Below are 21,287 nucleotides of genomic sequence, written 5' to 3'. Positions count from 1 at the left end.
TGTGCTGAATTTGCTCTTCAATACCATTTCCAATTAATATATTTCAAAGATACTTATAATATCTGTAAATATTATATAACTAATTTAACTAAATTAGATAACTAATTTGTTTCCCAATTTTTATCTCAAATATCCCACAGGAAGATTGAAAAAAAATAACCATACGATCTTAAATAAAATGTCAAAAAATAAAAAAAGAGAGATATATCTCATAGGAGATAATCTCTTAAATGCATTAACACCCAGAATATTGTCTTAAAAAATGTATATTATTTTAATTGACAATAAAACTATGCAAATAAAAAAAATTATCTCATCTATTTTGAGTTCTAAAAATGTATTTTATCAAAATGTAGACGTCAACTGTAATCTATAGCTACCTGAAACAGAAAACATATATAGACTTTCGGTATAGACTCTGATAAAAATCGCTCTACAAAATTCTACACTTTCATAGTTTTTTTTGTAATTCAACCACCTATCATAACTCTACTATATTTTAGTATGTTATTACAGACCTATCATAACCTACTGCTATATAGAGTTTCATTAAAATCGTCAAACAAAAAACCCAATATTTAATTACGAAGAATCAACTCGGTCGATCTTTACCAAAATTTAACCAACGCCATTCCAAACCAGTACCTTTCGAATAGTTTTTGAATTTTTAAAATAAAATTAAAATTGTGTGCTTAAACGTAGACGAAACATGTTACACTTTTTTGACTTTCATCGAATGGCTTTTAAAAAGTTTTGAAATCAGTCTAGTCGTTTTCTACAAAATGTCGTCGACAGGTCAAAAATCGGTTCACACACAAACACACATACACATTTTCCAAATTTGGTCTCATTCAATTCAGATGAGTTGAAACGCCGAATAAGTGCAGTAATTCAATTTATTTCCTCAAATTCATTAGCAAACTCCTTGATAACAGAAAACTATCCAAGATGATTGAAAAGAAAAGCGCCACTGGATTTAAGCCATCAACTCTCCTGATAAAAAATGGAAATAACTTAATCATTATTTATAAGAATTTTTTTAATAAGTGAATTGTTAAAATTGTATAATTATCAATAAAATATTGTGAATTTTATATCGCATGGAAAAACAACTACTGAGTAGTATACAATGTCCCTTTTCGGCCGACTATTGGAAATTCATCAAATTTATTGAATGTCCTTTACTGGACAGTTGTAAATAAAAGAGATAATAAAAAAAAGACGTTCCGCAAAGAGAACTGATTGATCATCAACGCTTTGCAGTCGCATGCTAATTACTACAAAAATATTCCTCAGACCCTTCAAAATTTATTTTACGTTCCGTTTGATTAATCTATCCCGAACTTTATATCAACTCAACACCTCTTTATCTAGATCATCTAATTACCGTGATAAAGAGCAATTAATTATCATCTATCTAATCGACAGATCTTGAGGCAGGATGTCGGTTAACGCTGCCAGCAGAACATCAAGCAAGGTTTTGCGAGTTAGCAAGAGTTTCTCTTCGGCGATAACGATAACGCCTGATGAGCTAACAGGAATAATCCACGGACAGGATAAGAAGGTGGAAGAAACGACGAGGACCTATCCCAAGGCCTACGAAGAGATTCCGGGACCCAAGGAGCTGCCCTTAATAGGAAATGCTTGGAGATTTGCACCCTTCATAGGTGATATATTGAGGGAAAAGAGGAATTTGATTTATTAGAATTAGGTTATAAGGTTTTTTAAGGATTTTTGATTATTTCGAAAGATACTGTGCAGGGTAAAAATCAATAATCAAATACGTTTTCTAGTAATATAAAGAATATCAGCATTTCTTACTTCAAAATTTGCTTAAAAAATTAAAGACCATATAATTAATAGAAATTGCTTGGAGATTTGCACCCTTCATAGGTGATATATTGAGGGAGAAAGAGGAATTTGATTTATTAGAATTAGGTTATAAGGTTTTTTTTAAGGATTTTTGATTATTTCGATAGATACTGTGCAGGGTCAAAATCAATAGTAAAATACATTTTCTAATAATATGAAGAAAGTCAGCATTTTTTACTTCAAAATTTGCTTAAAAAATTAAAGACCATATAATTAATAGGAAATGCTTGGAGATTTGCACCCTTCATAGGTGATTTATTGAGGGAAAAGAGGAATTTGATTTATTAGAATTAGGTTTTTTTAAGGATTTTTGATTATTTCGAAAGATACTGTGCAGGGTCAAAATCAATAACCAAATACATTTTCTAATGATATGAAGAAAGTCAACATTTCTTACTTCAAGTTTTGCTTAAAAAATTAAAGACCATATTCATTCCTAAATCAATGAGCTTACCGATAATCTTTTTTTACATAATAATTTTGATCAAGAAGAATTATGATTAGGTTATAGTCAAATATATTTTTAATAACAGAAAGTAGGTCAGCACCTTATACTTATAATTTTGCTTAAAAACTGCTTAAAGATCTGAGTTCATCTCTAAAACAATGAACTTACTTTCTTACTTTATTTTAGGTTTATACTTTAATAAAGTACTCAATTACTTCTGATATAACAATCAATTTTTGAAAAATGATAGAGTGGTTTCATATTGAAGTTTTCAATTTTTAAGATGTCTTAATAGGAAATACTTGGAGATTTGCACCCTTCGTAGGTGATATATTGAGGGAAAAGGAGGCATTTGATATATTAAAATTAGGTTATAAGTTTTTTAGGGATTCTTGATTATTTCGAAAGATACTGTGCAGGGTTGAAATCAATAATCAAATACATTTTCTAATAATATGAAGAAAGTCAGCATTTCTTACTTCTACTTAAAAAATTACAGACCATATACAATTCATCGCTAAATCATTACCGAGAATCAATTTTTACATAATAAATTTGCTCAAGAAAGATTAGGATTAGGTTATAGTCAAAATGTATTTTCTAATAGCAAAAAGTAGGTCAGCATAATGAAACTAAAATTTTGCTTAAAGAAACACCATATAAAATAAATAAGAGCATTAGTATAAAAAGCTTAATAAAAATATAAAGTTCTAAGTTCATCTCTAAAACAATTAACTTACTTTCTTGCTTTAATGAGTACTCAATTATCTCTGAGATAATAATCGATTTTTGAAAAGTAATAAAATAGTTTTATATTAAAGTTTTCAATTTTGAAGATGGTCTATAATGCCATCATCATAATAAAATTACCTATCTTATAACCCAGATTTACCTATGTCAGTTCAAATACCTATGTGAAATTCATATATATATATATATATATATATGGCGGGCTTATATGATGTTTAATGTAACCAATTATTTAATTTTTTCATTTAATCAGACTGTAAATTACACCTATATACAGGCGTAATTTACAGTCTGATTAAATGAAAAAATTAAATAATTGGTTACATTAAACATCATATAAGCCCGCCATAGAAGAAATATTGAAAGAAAAAACATATGTGATTTATTAAAATAAGGTTATAAGCTGTTACTATTTAGGGCGAAATTAAATTTGAAATACATTTTATAATGATCAAATGTAGATCAGTTTCTTTTACTGAAACATTTTTAAAAACTTTAAAAGCTCGTTCACCTTTGCTATCCTGCAATTTAGGGTTAATTTCGTGAAAGAACTTGAATATTAAAAAAACATTAATCAATTTTCACTTAAAAATTACAAAGTGGTTTAAAATTACAGACTTAATTTTTTTCATGATGTTACTGTAAAAATTTGTTGCCATCATTAAATTTACTGATCATATAAACTAGTAAAATAAATTTACTGGATTTTGTCTATTGAAATATTCATATAAAATGCAAAAATAAGTGTATTTAATATACAAAATGCTCTTTCAAATATAAATTGCATTCAACGTTTCGAATATAAATTACAGTCTAATTAAATAATTAAATAAATAAATTGAACGATTGGTTATAATTAACATCATTTACAGCTATATAACTATTTAATGTTATAATTTATATTAAGCATTAATGTTGATAAAGGTTTCCTATTCCCAACAGTTAACAAATTTTCTTTACATAATTTTAATACAATTTAATTCAATTATTTTAAAAGCTATAAAACGCAAATTTATATCCCATCAAAATCGACTCGGTTCATCACGTTCATGAATAAATAAAAAATATATAACAAGTTTAAAGTACCGAAAAGTGTTCAATTATTTTCATATATAAAACTGATAGCATTTACAAAATAAACGATCATTTAGAATGTAGGTCACAAAAATTCAGAACTAATTTTAACATTTTTCAAACTTTTTTAATAAATCACTAAAAATTAAGTGTCTTCATTAATAAGCTCTCTAATTTCTATATTATATATATACCTTATCTGCCAATTAGGCTAAAACCTCTAAAAGTATTTCTAAACTTTCGGAAGCTCATTAAACGATGATTATTATCCTGAAACCTAAAACGCTTAAATTTCATGCATAGTGGCATAAAAATTTATACAAAATACGTATTTAAATAATAAAATAAAAAATTAAAATGCTTCATTTTATTATTAGTTATTTATTAAATCAATCATTCTGTCTGCAGAATATGAGCTGATAAATTCATAACAATTTATGTACATAAAAATAAAGCATAAAATAGAACTAAGTAGTCTGTTATAATTAGCATATTTATTTATATATTGATTTTAAAGTTTTAAATATAACAATATGATTGCACAAAATAGATAATTAGACCAAATGTCATGTGCCAGGGAATAAAATAAAAAGATATAATTTAAGCTATGTACCTCAATAGGCGAAATTAATATTTTAGTATTCTAATGATAAAAGAAATTTTTATTCGAATAAATAAATAAAAACATAAATTAGAATTTATTCCAAAGATCATTACTATTATTGTATCATGGCATTAAATAGTAATAAATTATCTACTTTTTTATATTAGCTAGAAACCTAGCATATAATTTATTTTCCAAACTTTTTGAAAATTATAAAAAATATATTCTTGAGAATGATTTGATAGTATGTTTGAGACTTCTATATCAGAACCATTGGCTTCAGCAGCTTACTAATGAAAAAAACATAAAATAGTTACCTGTAAATTGATATTCATTTTTTTTTTAAATATAAAATCTAAATACCAAAAAAAGTTTCATTAAAAAACACATATTGCTCTAAGATTAGAAACTGCAGAGCAAACCTAGAGCCAAAAACGTTTGATTATTTTCTTAAATATTAGATATTCAAATTAACAAGTCTCGAGAAGTAAGAAAAACAATTCATTATGAGTTCGTAAATACACTGTGTTAATTAATCTGCTTAAAAACGAAACCCAATAAATTTCACAAGCAAAATATTTCCACAAGAAAATATAAAATTAAGCAATAGATGATAAATTTAAAGCCACAGAATAATTAACTATTTCTACTATTTCAGGACAATACAAGATTCATGAATTGGATAAAGTAATGATGTCTCTACATAAGGATTTTGGAAATGTGGTCCGTGTTGGTGGATTAGTGGGTCATCCAGACCTCTTATTCGTTTTTGATGGTGAGGAAATTCGACGTGTTTTCAGGAGAGAAGAAACTCTTCCACACAGACCATCTATGCCTTCTTTGCATCACTATAAAGCAGTGCTGCGCAAGGATTTTTTTGGTAAAGACGCTGGTATCATTGGAGTGTAAGTAATAATATTAATTTAAATTATGGACTCATAGTACTTTAGATGTTCAACATCATTATTTAATTAATATTGATTAAAATTATAATTAAATGCAATGCAGGCATGGTGAAAAATGGGACGCATTTAGAGCTCAAGTTCAACAACTAATGTTGCAACCTGCAACTGCAAAACGATTTGTTGGACCTCTGGATGAAATTGCAGGAGATTTTATGCAAAGGTAATAATAGTAGAGAAAAAAAATGATAAAGACTTTTATTAATTGTTCTATATGTAGTTGATCGAAATACCATTATACTTGGAGGTAAAGATTTATTTATATAAATATTTGGGAGAATTTTGCTTTTTAATATTTGAATTTTAATATAAAAAGAATCAAATCAAACTTCTGTATGATTTTTCTAATATATTTAATTAGATGCATAACCTATATATGAAACTAAGTCATTATAAAAATTATGGTATGTAATGTAATAACTTCATTCGAGCAAATACGTTATATATAAAATGAATTTTTAAGGATTCATGAGATGAGAGATGGAAATCAGGAATTACCTGGAAACTTTTTAGGTGAACTATACAAATGGGCTTTAGAATGTGAGTATGAATGCATTAGTTGAATACATTTTAAATTAAAGTTTTCGAGCTTCAACTGAAAGCACGTATAAAGCTCATGGCATATATAATAAAGCTTTTTATAGTAGTCCAGCACAAATTAAAAATGTTAGTTCACGTTAAACAATAGATTATCACGACTGCATTATAAATGGAACTTAATTATGCAAACTAGGTATTGTTCAAAATAATAATTCATTTTTTAATTTAGCAATTGGACGGGTGGCATTAGATACAAGACTAGGATGCTTATCGCGGGATTTGGAACCAAATTCAGAACCACAAAGAATTATAAGCGCTATAAACACATTCTTCTGGAACGTTGCTGAAGTAGAGCTTCGAGTACCTCTTTGGAGAATTTATCCCACGAAGAGTTATAGGAAATATATAGGAGCTTTAGATGAGTTCAGAGAGTAAGTGCTTTAGAATAGATTTTTATATCGGGATTATAGTTATTTTTAACATTTACTTGAATCATACAGTCAATGTATGCTTAACTATAGGACTAGCAGCACATTATATATAATATAATAGAACATTAAGTTCTGTTAACTTGATAGCATAGCATTCCGAATGCATTAAAATCACATTAAGCTATTTGCAAACACTACAGATTGTGCATGAAGTACATATCGATAGCGATGGAAAATATGGACAAATCAAATGCCTCTGGTAATTACTCTATAGTTCAGAAAATCCTAAACGAGACATCAAATCCAAAATTGGCTGCTGTTTTGGCACTTGATCTCCTACTGGTGGGCGTAGATACGGTAAGAAATAATGATGAATCATTTTGTATATACAGAATAGCATTTTAATATATAAACTTTAATTATTTTTGAAAATATATGATTTTATATAAATTACAGTGGCTTATCTCAATTATATTTTCTATGGCCATATGTATTTGGACTTTTAATTCAACACCATGAATTTCCTGTATAAATAAGCAATTGAGGGCTCTGCAAGCAAATACATGTCTCCATAACTAATTTTAACAACCTGCCCTCGAGGTTATTTAACCATGTTATAAATTGATCGTTATTCTATTCATATGTGTTCGCCTTTATATATTAATAACGCTTTCAAATCGAACCCCCGTAAAGCTCGTAAAGTTGCTTCATTATCGTACTTCGTAATTAATTATGAATATTCACGCGAGAAAATCATAGATAAAGTTGTTTCGTTAGTATCGATTTTTGGGGAAATATAATTTGATAATATATTTGTCCGACACGCCTATCTAATGAGTTTGTGTATATAAAGATTTAGTGAATGTCGAACGAGGTGAAAAAAATTCCGTGATATAACTGTTTGTTTATAAAAAAACATTATTTTTCTGCGTTGTAAAAAGAAAAGTAGAAAATTAATTGCAATTAAATCTGTTACAATTAACACTATAGTTGACTAAAAATATTTGCAGTAGCATAATATTGGAAGATTATAAATAGAAAAATTTATGTTCGAATACTATTACTAGTTCAATAGTGTGTCTAATAGATATTTCATCTTTAGACACACTATTAATTTTTTAATTCTTACCAATAAAATAAATAATTAAAAAAAAAATACAATAATTTAACAAGTTAATCGGCGTATTATTAGAAAAAAGTCACATGGGCCATGGTATTTTTTTTAGAAAATTTAGTTTATAATGTATCAAGGAAAGAAAACTTAAGGTATCAAAAAAAATATTTTGTTTTTGCCAAAATTCCTGGAAAAACACTATGTTTTACGTCACACACATTTGGCTGGCATGGCCATATTAAAACGGTTTTTATTTGTCCATCAATTTCGTATGTCAGACATATATATCTGATATGGCTGATGTAGAAATTCTTAGCGTCAGACACATATGACTGACGTGGCAATTAACGTGTTGAAGTTTTTAAGAAACCAAATAAAATGCAATGATCAAAAAATATTTTTGTGTACATTAGGGTGGTCCTTAATATAGACATTTACAAATTTCCTTGCTTTCAAGTGCTCAAATGGTTCCAAATTGATAAAAAACAATTCTCTGAAAGTTTTAGCTCTTAATATTCACTTTTAGATAGTGCGCAATCCAATCAAACTTTGCATGGAAATAGCATAGAAAAAATTTTGAAAATTAAAAAAAAAATTTTAGGTATAACTTAGCGACAAATAAATTAAAAATGAAAATTCGTATTATTTTTCATTGAAAACTCGACGCTCTGCAAAATTTTTAACTTCCCGTAGGGCAAGTTATAGTAATCGCAAAAAAATCGAAAATGAAAATGTTTATATATCTTTACGTTTCAGAGGTTTCTGAACATTTTGGCATACCTTAGAAAAAATGGATGTATGTGTGTGTGTGTGTGTGTGTGTGTGTGTATGTATGTATGTATGTATGTATGTATGTATGTATGTATGTGCGTGTGTGTATGTATGTGCGGATACAAATTTTCGTCGACGATTTCGGGAACACGGATCAACCGATTTGAATAATTCAAAAAACATTCGATTCGTATTAATAAGGAGACGTGCTGATTAGTTTTTGGCGAAAGCAGGTCTAGCCGTTCCAAAGATACGGGGCAAAAAGTGCCGAAAACGGTAACTCAGTTTTTAAGAGAACGGAGCGTCCGATTTGAATATTTCAAAAAACATTTTACTTGTATTGACAAGATAAAGAATTGATCAAATTTTCATGAAGGCAGGTCTAACGGTTTCGGAGATCTGATGAAAAAAGTAAAAAAAAATGCCATTTGGCGGTTTAAAAATGATCATTAGACATATGCACATCAAATTATCAAATATTTTATAGAGATTTTAACAATAAGTATAAATTTTTTTTACATTTCTATGGGTTCCGTACCAATGTTTACGCGTTAGACGGCGACGCGGCGCTTACGGGCTTTGATATTTCGTCTTTATGCAGTTAAAGCAGTACGATTGCTCTGAAAAAAAGTTTAGATCTTCCAAAATATGTCAAAATAAAATAAAACATTTTTTTTAAAAAAAAAAAAATAAAAAAAATTTTTTTTTTTTCAAAAAAAAGTAATTTTTTGTCCAATATCAAAAAATCTCAAAAATCTTATTTTTTCAAAGTAAATTTTTTTCAAAAATCTTAATCGTTTTTAAAAAAAAAATTTTGGTACGGGAAGTTCCAGCAATTTGCCTTAAGGCACGATGCCTTAATTGCCTTAAGACAGAATTCCACTTACAGCTAGTTGAAAAATTTTTCATGCCATTTCCATACAAATTTTTTATTGAATTGCGGTTTATCTAAAAGTTAATATTAAGAGCTAAAACTTTCAAGGAATTGTTTTTTATCAATTTGGAACCATTTGTGCCTTTGGGAGCTAGGAAATTCGAAAATGTCCATTATAAGGACCACCCTAGTGTATATATTTAACAGTTAATGTACCGAATTGAACTATATTTATTTTAAATTTTAGGTGTAGAAAAACGTATGCATCTCCGCATTCAGCTAAAAATATACAATAATGAGTATAAAATTAATAATAACACAATTTATTAATAATAACATTGCAATCAGAAAAAAAACTAATACAATTATATTGAAGAAAAAGCATCTTTAACATCTTAAACATTTAAAGCTTTAAAGCTTTTTCTTCAATACAGTACAATTTTTTCCTGAGCGGTTCTGATTCTGATTAGAATTTTATCATAAATTTATATTTATTGTTGTATAAATTTACCTGAATGATAAGATACATATGGTTCTTGAAACGTACAGCTTAAAATAAATTTTATATTTTATTTCAAAGCATTCGCTATTAATTTATTGGAATCATATATGTTTCAACATGGAATACACACGTGTTCGCACATGGTGTATAAATGTAATGTAACTTAATTTTTTTCACAATATGCAAGATATACTTCTAGTACTTCAGGTTAAAGTCAAAAATACATACAAACGAATACTATCATTTATGTCATCTGATAGAATCATCTGTCTTTAGAATACATAAATACATACAAACGAAAACTATCTTTTATGTCATCCGATACCATGTACGATGTACATAAACTGCTATCATTTATACCAAATGCCATCGACCTTTTTCCAAATTCTCCATCGTCACGAATTTTTCATGTATCATATTATTTCACAAAGTACATATACGTTATCGGTCGATGTTTCAGCCATTAATTCAACCTGGTCTTTTCATATTCAGACATCTGTAGCCATGACTACGACCATATATCAACTATCACAGAACCAGGAGAAGCAAAGGAGACTACGCGATGAATTGAAATCCATATTACCCACACCGGGCACCCCGATCGATGTTCAGGCTTTGGAAAAGATGCAGTATCTGAAAGCCTGCATCAAAGAGGCTTTGAGGTATGTTTAGGGTAGACCAGAGAATATAGAGTCGATGTAAAATTATTTTACATCGAATATAAGCAAAAATTTAAAAAATATAGATAAAAACAAGGAATTAGTTAAAAGACGAATGCACTACTTTTTCACCATGGTCATTTGAGCACATCTACTGTTTTTAGTTGGAAACATTACTCTCGTTCATAATAATCTACTAAGTATAAGATGTTGACCATGCGAAAACGTGTGTTTCGAATTTATGGAAAATGTTTCGTGAAAAGTGAAAAGTTGTTTCATATAATCATGTGTTCTATGATACTCATTAATTGTGCGATACAATTAGATCTAGATCTAGATCTTTTGTATGCATAGGCAAATTATTTAGAAAGTGTAAAATTAATTCGCTAGTTTCGTTAAAGAATTTAACCCTTTTGATTCGGATGCCGCCGTAATGGCGGAAAAATACATTGTATTACTCCAATATACTAATTTTCATGAGTAAGATTACAGATTGTGATACATGTTGATACACCTTATCCTTAGTATTTAATATCCTAAATTTTTATGAATAAGAGTACAGTCAATCAATATGTGACCAATTAATAAATACAGTACATGTAGATACTAAGTATACTTCCACGAAATTTTGACTTATTACTCCACTGGTTTAATTCTTTTAACAAACATATTCAGTTCACTTTCGAAAAAAAACAAAACAACTCCATCAGCTTCTTAGCTGTCAAAATTATTAAAAACATAAACAATCGCATTTTAACAAACTGATACTAAAAACCTACTTGATCAGGTAGGTATCTAAATTTTCACTCCTACCACCCCTCTAGTATGAAAATAGGTACTATCATTAATTGTGCTCTCAAATTACCGTGGTCAAAAAGTTGTTCCAAAAGTTCTTGCCAGATTGAAGCCTGGGACTACAGTCAGAGCAATTTCATAATATAACAATTCAATTCCTATATTTCCAACGGTTACTTTTTCAGATATTTTCTTGACGCGAATCATCAGCAAGTTATGTTGCTATCTTAGTAAGCAAAAAAAGTTTCCCATCCCACGCTAAAATTCATATTTCTTTTTTTGATTAAATAAAATAGTTATCTATTCGATAACTTTTTTCAATAAGAGTCTAAGAAAAATTTATTACAAGTGGTGAATACTAGTAGAAAATATGACAATTCTTTCAAAAATAATTCTATTATAGCTATGATATTGTATTGCATTGTAGAAATAGAACAAAACTTTCATTCCTCATTTTCCTTCAACGTTATTGCATATAGTAAACCTAGTAGGAAAAATGACAATTCACATCAAATATTTTTTTATGTCTCTGAAAATAGAATGAAATTTCCATTTCGCATTTTTCTTCAACATGTGGAAAAATAGAACCCATCCAGTTGCAAAAATAAATTCATGACGCAAAAACTATTTTCTGTCCTATATATAGGACATATATATGTGTAAAATTCTAATGAAATGAAAATTCTGACTTTTGAAAAAAATATTGTCAAATGAAATAACAAACTTTTCATTTCCTAGATTTCTAATATAGAGCAATGTTGAGAATCGATAAAAATGTTCTAAATCTTATGATAAAATAATGGCAAGTACTTGGTTAAAATTTTCATAGACGCTTTCCATATGATTAAACACAAAAACAATTAATTTTTTACCAAACCAGTAAGTAGAACAAACCAGTTTAATATCATTAATTATAAATTTACGTTAAATTTTTAAATGTAATATTTTGAATTAAAATTTGCTCATAAATCTTTAAAAATATATGCTGTTTTAAGATAATATGCAACTGAATATCAAAGAAATTCGGCACAAAAAGCCACATGTAATATTGAAGAATAGATATTTATTTATAGCGTCTCAGTAATGACTTGTAAATGATCCTTTTCGAACTCCTTATCGATATAATGAGATTTTTCCCACCTGAATCGAAGAGTACTTGTATTCCTAATGTACAAGATGCTATCTATAAGTAGAAGGCGAAAAACGAGTGGGATGTATAATATAAGACGTTGGCTGCTATTCTATTTAACTTTTTATCGACTTGTGACGTCTTCTGCAGTCTGGCTTGTTTTAGTATCGTTTTTATAGGATTTTTTGCAACGACATGATAATATAGTGCCTAATGAATAGATAACAATAGACATAAACTTAATTAATGCTACAAAAAAGTATTTAACACAAAAAATTAAATTAAGTTACGGGTGTACTCACAATTAAGTAACAAATTACATTAAAAAAAAGATGACCAGTATCCGCTAACTGAAAAAATAGCACTGACTGAAAGCAATAATGGAAACTTGTTTATACAAGCATACTTCATGTTTCTCTCTTTGGTCCCTATATCAAAATCAGTATAGTTTAACTCTTATGATGACTGTCACTACCGTACTCACTATATAAATATATATATATATATATATATATATATATGTGTTTGTGTGTGTGTGTATGTGAATATATATGAGAATAATTATATTAACATATTATTTGTTTCTATAGAATGAAGCCTGTTATTCTGGGAAATGGCAGAAGCTTGCAGTCAGAAGCAGTCGTAGGCGGATACAAAGTTCCAAAAGGCGTAAGTGATTCTATTTATTCCACCTATATTTTAATTAATTCTCAACTTCACATGCTGCTTAAATATTACAATTATAATAGAAACTCGTTACAACAACAATTACGTTCAGAAATGCTCACGTTAATATTTAATCAAAGGATGAATTTAACATTGTGCTTCAAAATTATTTACCAGAGTAAGAGACTTTGTGTAGCAATTTTCCAATTAGTAAAATAAAGCTGACCGTCGGACTTTCTTAGAAGTCGTTTACAGTAATGGCCATGAGAGTAAATATTAATTCAATTCTGTGCTTAGACAACGAAACGAGAGCTTTCAAGCTAGTAATAATCAGAGAGCTGAAGGAGAAAGCAATCTATATTACTCTGCAGAAATGATATGCATTTTCTAAATTATTATTCACTATCGCTCTTCAAATTTTATATGATATAAGTATACAATTTCAGTAATATCAAATATTAGTACTTGAACCACATGTCTTATAATTCTGTGATACTGCAATAATTTGTGATCAAGTTGATACAAATGCTTCAATAAGCCATTTGATATATACGTAATACTCGAAAAGGGCTTTTAGATGGAACGCAGGTCTTAAAATAAAATGAAGGGGATATTTCTGCCAAAAATACTCTAATGTTATGGCAAGGCTATGTTACACTGCTTTTTTTTTCATATAAAATGGTACTAAAAACTGTCAAAATGCAGATAGGCATTTTAGATATAAAATGCGCATTATCAAAAAATGAATCTCACTTAATTTGAGTGGAGTTTATGTGTAAAACGATTGATGGCATAACAAATACATAGAATTTTGCCAGTTTTTAGTACAATTTTATATAAAACTCGTAGAGTAACATAGCCTTGCCATAACATTGGTCTATTTTAAAACATAATTGGCCCCTAAATTACTTCTTATAATATCCAACATATACAGCAAATTTAGTAATCCTTCTTTCGGAAAACAAATCATTCATTCAACTCAGAAGTAATTTAAGCAAATTTTGGTTGCTTTTTAAAATACCCACCCAAAACACAATCTCGTAAAATGTTTGAACTTCATAAATTAGGAGATATAAATTATAAAAACTCTTGGTTTTAGAAAAATGAGTGATTTTGTGTTATAATGTAAGCTAAACATCCACCAGTGTTTCGTCTATGAATATATACAGGCGCCCATTTAAACTTACCCGTTACGGCAATAAATTATTCAAAGAAAGGCCGTTTTGTGCGGATTGGGTGTTGCTAAAAGGACTGAAGAACTTTTACTTCGGGTTATCTCTGGGCAAATGTGGGCGATTCTATTCGATACGCACACATTACTACTTATTTTCATTTGCGCACACAGCAAGACGCTCAGAATCCGTAGGATAAACAAGTTTGAAATAGACATGTGTTACGTGTTCGGCTTACGGAATATGGAAAATGATATAGAATTATTTTATTTATAGTAAAATTATTCAGAAAAAGCATTTTCAAATTACTTGACATATTGCAGTACAAAATTTTCCTTCGTGATAGAAATAGACAAATAAATGCGAAAACTAATATCTATTCTGGTGAAAGATTTCGATATAGCGAGCAATCATAACAGTTAGAATTTTGTCAAAAAGTTATTACTTCTCTTTATTCGAGAGCTTTGACGTCAACCTTTCACAAACAAGGGCATGAAATAAAGTTGCAAGTTGTATTTCAGATGGAAATATATAAATCTTTTACGTGTACATAATTTTTTAAAAATCCTAACTTGATCGTACATACGAGGTGTGTTCAAAAAGTACCCGGAATTACTAATAATTAAATTTCGCGGGTCTGGAGTGTCTGATTGTCAAATTTTTTTTTATTGTGTTGGTATACATGCCCCTAAAGTATGATGAAATTTTCAGCTATATTCACTGTTTACTTTGTCTGTGGTAGTCGCTAAGGTTCGACGTGTTTTTCTGAGCTCGGCGATTTTTACAATGGAAGAATTGAAAAGTCAAAGAATTTGTATTAAATTTTGCGTAAAAAATGAAATAAAGTGTTGCAAAGTGCAAAAATTCACCAGATATGGCTCCGTGTGACTTTTTCCTATTCCCAAAGTTGAAGAGACCCATGAAAGGACGGCGGTTTTCCTCGATTGAAGAAAATCGCTGAGAGTGCTCAAGGACATATCAAAAAGTGAATATCAAGGGTGCTTCGAAAATTGGAAAAAACGCTGGCATAAGTGTATTATATCTGGGGGGGACTACTTTGAAGGGGACCACATTAATGTAGACGAATAAATAAATATTTTTTTGAAAAAACGAAAATTCCGGGTACTTTTTGAACAGACGTCGTACTTTATGTAGAAGGTTTTCTGAACGTGTAACCAACATAGAATGGAACTTTATTTATAATAATAAAAAATAATTATTTTTGTGACACTACCTAATATATCCTACTTCAGCACACTATACATACTAAAAAAATAATATTATTGGTTACGAGTGTAGCCTATAGACTACACCTAGTAAGTCGAATATTTTGCTTCAGTTTTTATCACTGTGCGAAAGATTATTGAGAATTCTAATCATTATTTAGTGTAATTTTTTAGTTTTGAATACATTTTTATTGATAATTATTAAAAAATCTTAATTGGACGGTTGATATCTCGTACAGCAACGTCACATCTGCAGAAAATACACTCGTAAAGAAAAGTCACTGTCTGAAATAGTGACATGGCTAAATTTTACTGTAGACATCAAATAAATATATAAAAATGTCACAGTTATTAAAGTTTGAGAAATTACATATACATCCATGGGTAATTCGTTTAAGGTTTTGAATAGATATTCCGCTACATAGACATCGCCTTAGAAGAAGTCCAGCAAATTAAATGTTGCATTAATTTTTATCACTCTGCATTAAATCACTAAATAAATTTGTTATTTGGAAGTGTAATTTTTAAGTTATAAACACATTTGAATCATTGATATAAATTAAAAAATCTTAAAATAGCTTATGTAACAAATACTTGGGTAAGTTAATGAAACAATGGCTTATACCATAGCCATTACATATAGGGGGTTGTCCATTAATCACGTGAACGAGTTTTCAAGGATTTTTGGAGCCCCCCTCCCCCTTGGTGATACATTGAGATATTCAAAATTAGCCACCCTCCACCACCAAACATCACGTGTTATTTAGTTAAGTGAAAAAACATTTTTGATTTTTTTTTTGAAAATGTTTGAACTTTTTTTTAAAAAAATTAGTTAAAAAAATACACGTGATATCTTACTATATCCCTCTCCCTTTCCCACGTAATATTTCGTGATTTTTGTTCAAACCCCCCCTCCCCCTAAAAACATCACGTGATTAATGGAAGCCCCCCAAGATGTAAAAATGTTGCAGTTAGTAGAACTTTTAATATTAGATATCGTTCCACAGATAATCCGTTTAAGGGTTTGAATAGGTATTATTTCTAGACCACAATTACAAGTCTTTTTAAATAAAGCGCCTGAAGTGGAAGCAACATATGAGTTATCAATAGATATAAACATAAATCAGTTATTGAATCTAATAAATAACACTTCATTATTGGCACTGGATAGACCCAAAGGAAACAACATTAGTTGAGAATTAATTGAGAATACCATTTAGAACTAAAAGATAGAGCCAAGTAAATTTTTATATTAAGTCTTCCCACGATCCCTCTGACCATAAAACTAAGCATAAATAAGTGTCGAACCACAAAAGCGAATAGAGCCAAAACTGGAACGCATCCTTAGGTCACGCTAAATCATAAATTCTCCTCAGCCTGCTTTTGTAGAAGATAAACTAGCGTTTATTCCATTGTTCGTACGTGCGCGAGCGCTTCATACATAATACTAGTATTGTAGGAAAATCTACTATTCCCGAGGCATATAAAGTTTTGGCCGACTTTTTACAATGAATTACATGTGCACGTATGTTCGGGATGTCCGTAAAAGATTCATATTTTCCATCTGAAATACAACTTGCAACTTTATTTCATGCTATTGTATGTGAAAGTTTGAAATAAAATAGTTGGAAGAGAAAGATTGATGAATTCTGCAAGTTACCTTTCAAGAAAAATTTAAGTTTTACTATGAGGTGTGAAAAGAAAATAATTTTATTGATGGCCATGTGGTAAATGTTGTGAAAATAAATATTTGTAAGAGCGGAGATGTCGGAAACACACGCGCAACGTAAGGAACAATAATAATAGATTGATTTATAAAATGTATCATAAGTAATTGAAGAATAAATATTCTATTTGAAGATTTATAAAGACAATAAATAAGAATAATATGTATATAAATATAGATTAAAAGCAGATTTACTGATCAAAAATGAAAATGCTGATCAACATAGTCATCTTTTTGAGCAAGCTTAAAAAGTCATTATTTATCTCCTTAAAAGTACCATATCTATCAATTAATATCGAATATACCAATTATTAATTATTATATTGGATTAGATTAGCATAGGGAAGGATTTTTTTGCAATATCTAAGAATATTCGTCAAACACAAATGTAGAGATGGCTACATATGTGTTCAATGCTGGTTATTTTGAAATGTCCGGTACTAGGTGCCACTTTGTAAAATCCACCAAAGTTTGATGGATAGTATTAATTATTGTTTAGCAAAGATTGCGTTTTTGTTAATTTAGTTTGATTTCTAACTTTGTTATCTAACATAAATCATAATTTAATAAACATTTCGTAAAATATTTTTTGATTTATTTATAAATAACCTTAGGTGTCCGGCTCTCGGGGACTTCCCTCTACTTATAGTAGGGGTAATTAATTTTTTTTACAAATTATCGGTATTGTTACAAACCACCTGAATTCATAATATTATATTCATTTCAAAAATATCTTGACTATATCTCCTTCCTCCTGTCAAGTAACAATGAACATAAATCTCTTCCCATTAGACCCATGTGATTTTCCCTCACTACGTTGTGAGCAACGAGGAGAGGTATTTCAAAGAACCAGAACAATTTAGGCCCGAACGATGGTTAAAGGCCAGGAATGCATGCCCTCACGCCGACCAGGAGGCCAGGACGGAAGATCAAATACATCCTTTCGTTTCGCTTCCGTTTGGATATGGAAGGAGGACGTGCTTGGGCAGAAGATTTGCGGAAGCGGAATTACAAATATTATTAGCAAAGGTTAGTAAAATAATTAAAATCTCGATTAATTTAATAATTTTTGATTAGTAATAATATACAATTTAGATTAATATTAACACGTTCGCGGACAGTAACAGTTTCGGTAAGGTACAAAAATTGAGTCATTTTATGTTTAAATTGGATGTGATATCCAAAATTTGATTCGTAATCAAGGGTAGTCAGATTAACACATTTTAAACGGTTGTATCTTATACGTTGTATGCTATAGCATTCACGTCAAGTATTACCCTTCTATTTTACGGAACTTGCTTGCCCAAGCTAATTAGTGACTAAAATAATTAAAATCTCGATTAATCTAATAATCTTTAATTAGTAATAATATAAAACTTAGATTCATCTTAACACGTTTGCGGACTGTAAAAGCTTCGGTACAAAAATTGAGTCATTTTATTTTTAAATTGGATGTGATATCCAAATTTAGATTCGAAATCAAGGGTAGTCAGATTAACATATTTTAATCGCTTGTATCTTATACGTTGTATGCTATAGCATTCACGTCAAGTATTACGCATCTATTTTACGGAACTTGGTTGCCTAAGCTAATTAGTGACTACAGAAAAAGACAAGGTAATACGAAAATACTTAAAGAATCATAACCATGAGTCATAACCATGATAATCTATTTTGCATAATTACAAAAACGTAATTTTATTTAAATTAAATTCTAAATAATTGACTTTAAAATTTGAATGCTATAGCATTCATGTCGTTCTACAGCACAATTAAACTGAATGCTATAGTGCAAATAATCTAATGAAGAGGTAAATATTTCAATGATGTTTATATGAAGGATTTTAAAATTTTATAAAATATTAATCAGTTATCGAGAGCAACTGAAAATCAATATTCAGTTCTTACATATTCGTATATAGTTATTATAATAAAATTTTATTTATTAAATAAGGTTTTGGATTATTTATTATCAATATTTGCTCGAAAACTATTGGTATTTGTTAAGTTAAATAACATTATTATTAGATAGTGTAATTGTATGAAAAGCATTCAGAAGTAATCAGTAATATTTTAAAGTTACAAAATCAATCCAAAATTATAAAAATTTGAATCGCTCGATTTGAGAATCCTCATTAAGATAATAGAATAAATAAGCAATAAATCTGTACGACTCTATGTGAAATCTTGCAGAAAATACTACACAAAATCATAATAGCTATCAACATCACTAATTATCATAATAAGCATCAAAAAGTTATTTACTCAATATTCTGTAATAAAATTACACTAATCAATTAACACCTAACTAGAAAAAGCTCGAGCTTTTGAGCTTTCAGCTTTCAGAAATTCATTATGAATATCGAAAAAGAAACGGCAATTTCTATAGCACAAGTGTAGCTCAAAAAGTTATTTACTCAATATTCTATATTAAAATTTAAGTAAACAATTAATGCGTAACTAGAAAGAGCTCGAGCTTTTGAGCTTTCAGCTTTCAGAAATTCATTATGAATATCGAAGAAGAAACGACAATTTCTATAGCACAAATGTAGCTCAAAAAGTTATTTACTCAATATTCTGTATTAAAATTACAGTAATCAATTAATGCTTAACTAGAAAGAGCTCGAGCTTTTGAGCTTTCAGCTTTCAGAAATTCATTATGAATATCGAAGAAGAAACGGCAATTTCTATAGCACAAGTGTAGCTCAAAAAGTTATTTACTCAATATTTTGTATTAAAATTACAGTAATCAATTAATGTGCAACTAGAAAGAGCTCGAGCTTTTGAGCTTTTAGCTTTCAGAAATTCATTATAAATGTCGAAGAAGAAACGGCAAATTATATAGCTCGAGTGTAGCTTTATGAACGTAAATTAGAGCGTAATATATTAAGTTTAAAATGTTTGTTTTTAATTATATAACGTTTTTATTAAAAAGTATTCCATTAAATGAAGGAACGTTGAGGTCATATATGCACTATATTTTAATCGAATTGAAATATCAAAATTACACCCTGCAATATCAATTTGTAGCATTATGTATCACTATATGATTAGTAGTTTCAACATAATATTATATTTTTATACATTTGGTTGTTTCATTTCAGATTTTCCGAAAATATGACGTCCAGTACAACTATGGACAATTAACATACAAAGTATCCCCTACATACATTCCTGTGGAGCCATTGAAATTCAAATTAACTGAATTAAGTTAGAAATTTCGCGCATATTTAATTATTTAATTACATAGAGTGCAATAATTCACTTAGATATTATATATCATGTTAGGTCGTAATTTATTATTATATTTAAAATACATCACACTCATTTTAGAAAAAATATTTGCAAGCATATTGCTTGTATTTATTGTGTAAACATTTTGGATCATTAGAAATGAGAATTATCAAAAATGTAAAATTTAGGTTTATCATGTCAATGATTATTTTAGTGAGAATAGAGGGAAAGTATTTAGATACTGAAAAATTATAGATATTGCCATTAGTCAATAAATTATTCATAAATCATAATTCATCAACATCCAACGCCATTCTATTAGTAATTTACTGTAAATATTGTAAAAAATGTGCAATAAAAATATAATAATAACTTAAAAAAATATGCATCTATTATATAAACTTTTAAGTATTACATACTAAAGTAACATAAAAGCAAATATTATTATATATTTGAAAGTAATTCAGATGCAAAACAAATCAATAGCAAGAAATATTGGTCTACGCAAATGTTTATTAAATAAGGTTTAATACGTAAATTATATAATTAAAGTTTTATATCTTTTTCCGATATAGGTAAATATTAATCTCATATAAGAAAATAAAATGTATGAAAGTTTGAAACAAAATTTCGGAAAAAATGATGTTCTTCTAAATAAATCGAAGGAGCCAAAAGTATAGAGCTGGCAGTGAAAAATTCTGAAATCATAAAATAACTCAAAATCTATTTTTTGTTTGA

General features: G+C 28.6%; 2 protein-coding genes across 2 annotated transcripts in view; one reads left to right on the top strand and one right to left on the bottom strand.

Moving 5' to 3' along the window:
* LOC113364027 (guanine nucleotide-binding protein G(o) subunit alpha) overlaps positions 1-21,287 on the bottom strand; it is a gene marked incomplete in the record, with an annotated part of 295,478 nt that overhangs the window by 36,889 nt on the left and 237,302 nt on the right.
* On the top strand, positions 1,442-20,530 carry LOC113364154 (probable cytochrome P450 49a1). Its single transcript, XM_026606635.1, has 10 exons — positions 1,442-1,667; positions 5,407-5,653; positions 5,757-5,873; positions 6,174-6,250; positions 6,480-6,681; positions 6,882-7,038; positions 10,435-10,604; positions 13,116-13,194; positions 18,108-18,344; positions 20,420-20,530. Exons 1-10 carry the CDS (start codon positions 1,442-1,444, stop codon positions 20,528-20,530), a joined length of 1,623 nt encoding a protein of 540 aa, XP_026462420.1.

Source organism: Ctenocephalides felis, unplaced genomic scaffold, assembly GCF_003426905.1.
Source record: "Ctenocephalides felis isolate EL2017-DRISC unplaced genomic scaffold, ASM342690v1 CF-g0.4_SCAFFOLD_00845, whole genome shotgun sequence".
In the NCBI taxonomy this organism is placed as follows: domain Eukaryota; kingdom Metazoa; phylum Arthropoda; class Insecta; order Siphonaptera; family Pulicidae; genus Ctenocephalides; species Ctenocephalides felis.
This window is presented reverse-complemented; position numbering and strand designations above follow the sequence as displayed.

Bases quoted from the DNA above. Each gene is read 5' to 3' on its own strand.
- LOC113364154 (XM_026606635.1), top strand. From the start codon at position 1,442: ATGTCGGTTAACGCTGCCAGCAGAACATCAAGCAAGGTTTTGCGAGTT. The intron at 5,874-6,173 runs GTAATAATAGTA...TGAATTTTTAAG, and splicing joins GCAGGAGATTTTATGCAAAG to GATTCATGAGATGAGAGATG. The intron at 6,682-6,881 runs GTAAGTGCTTTA...CAAACACTACAG, and splicing joins GCTTTAGATGAGTTCAGAGA to ATTGTGCATGAAGTACATAT.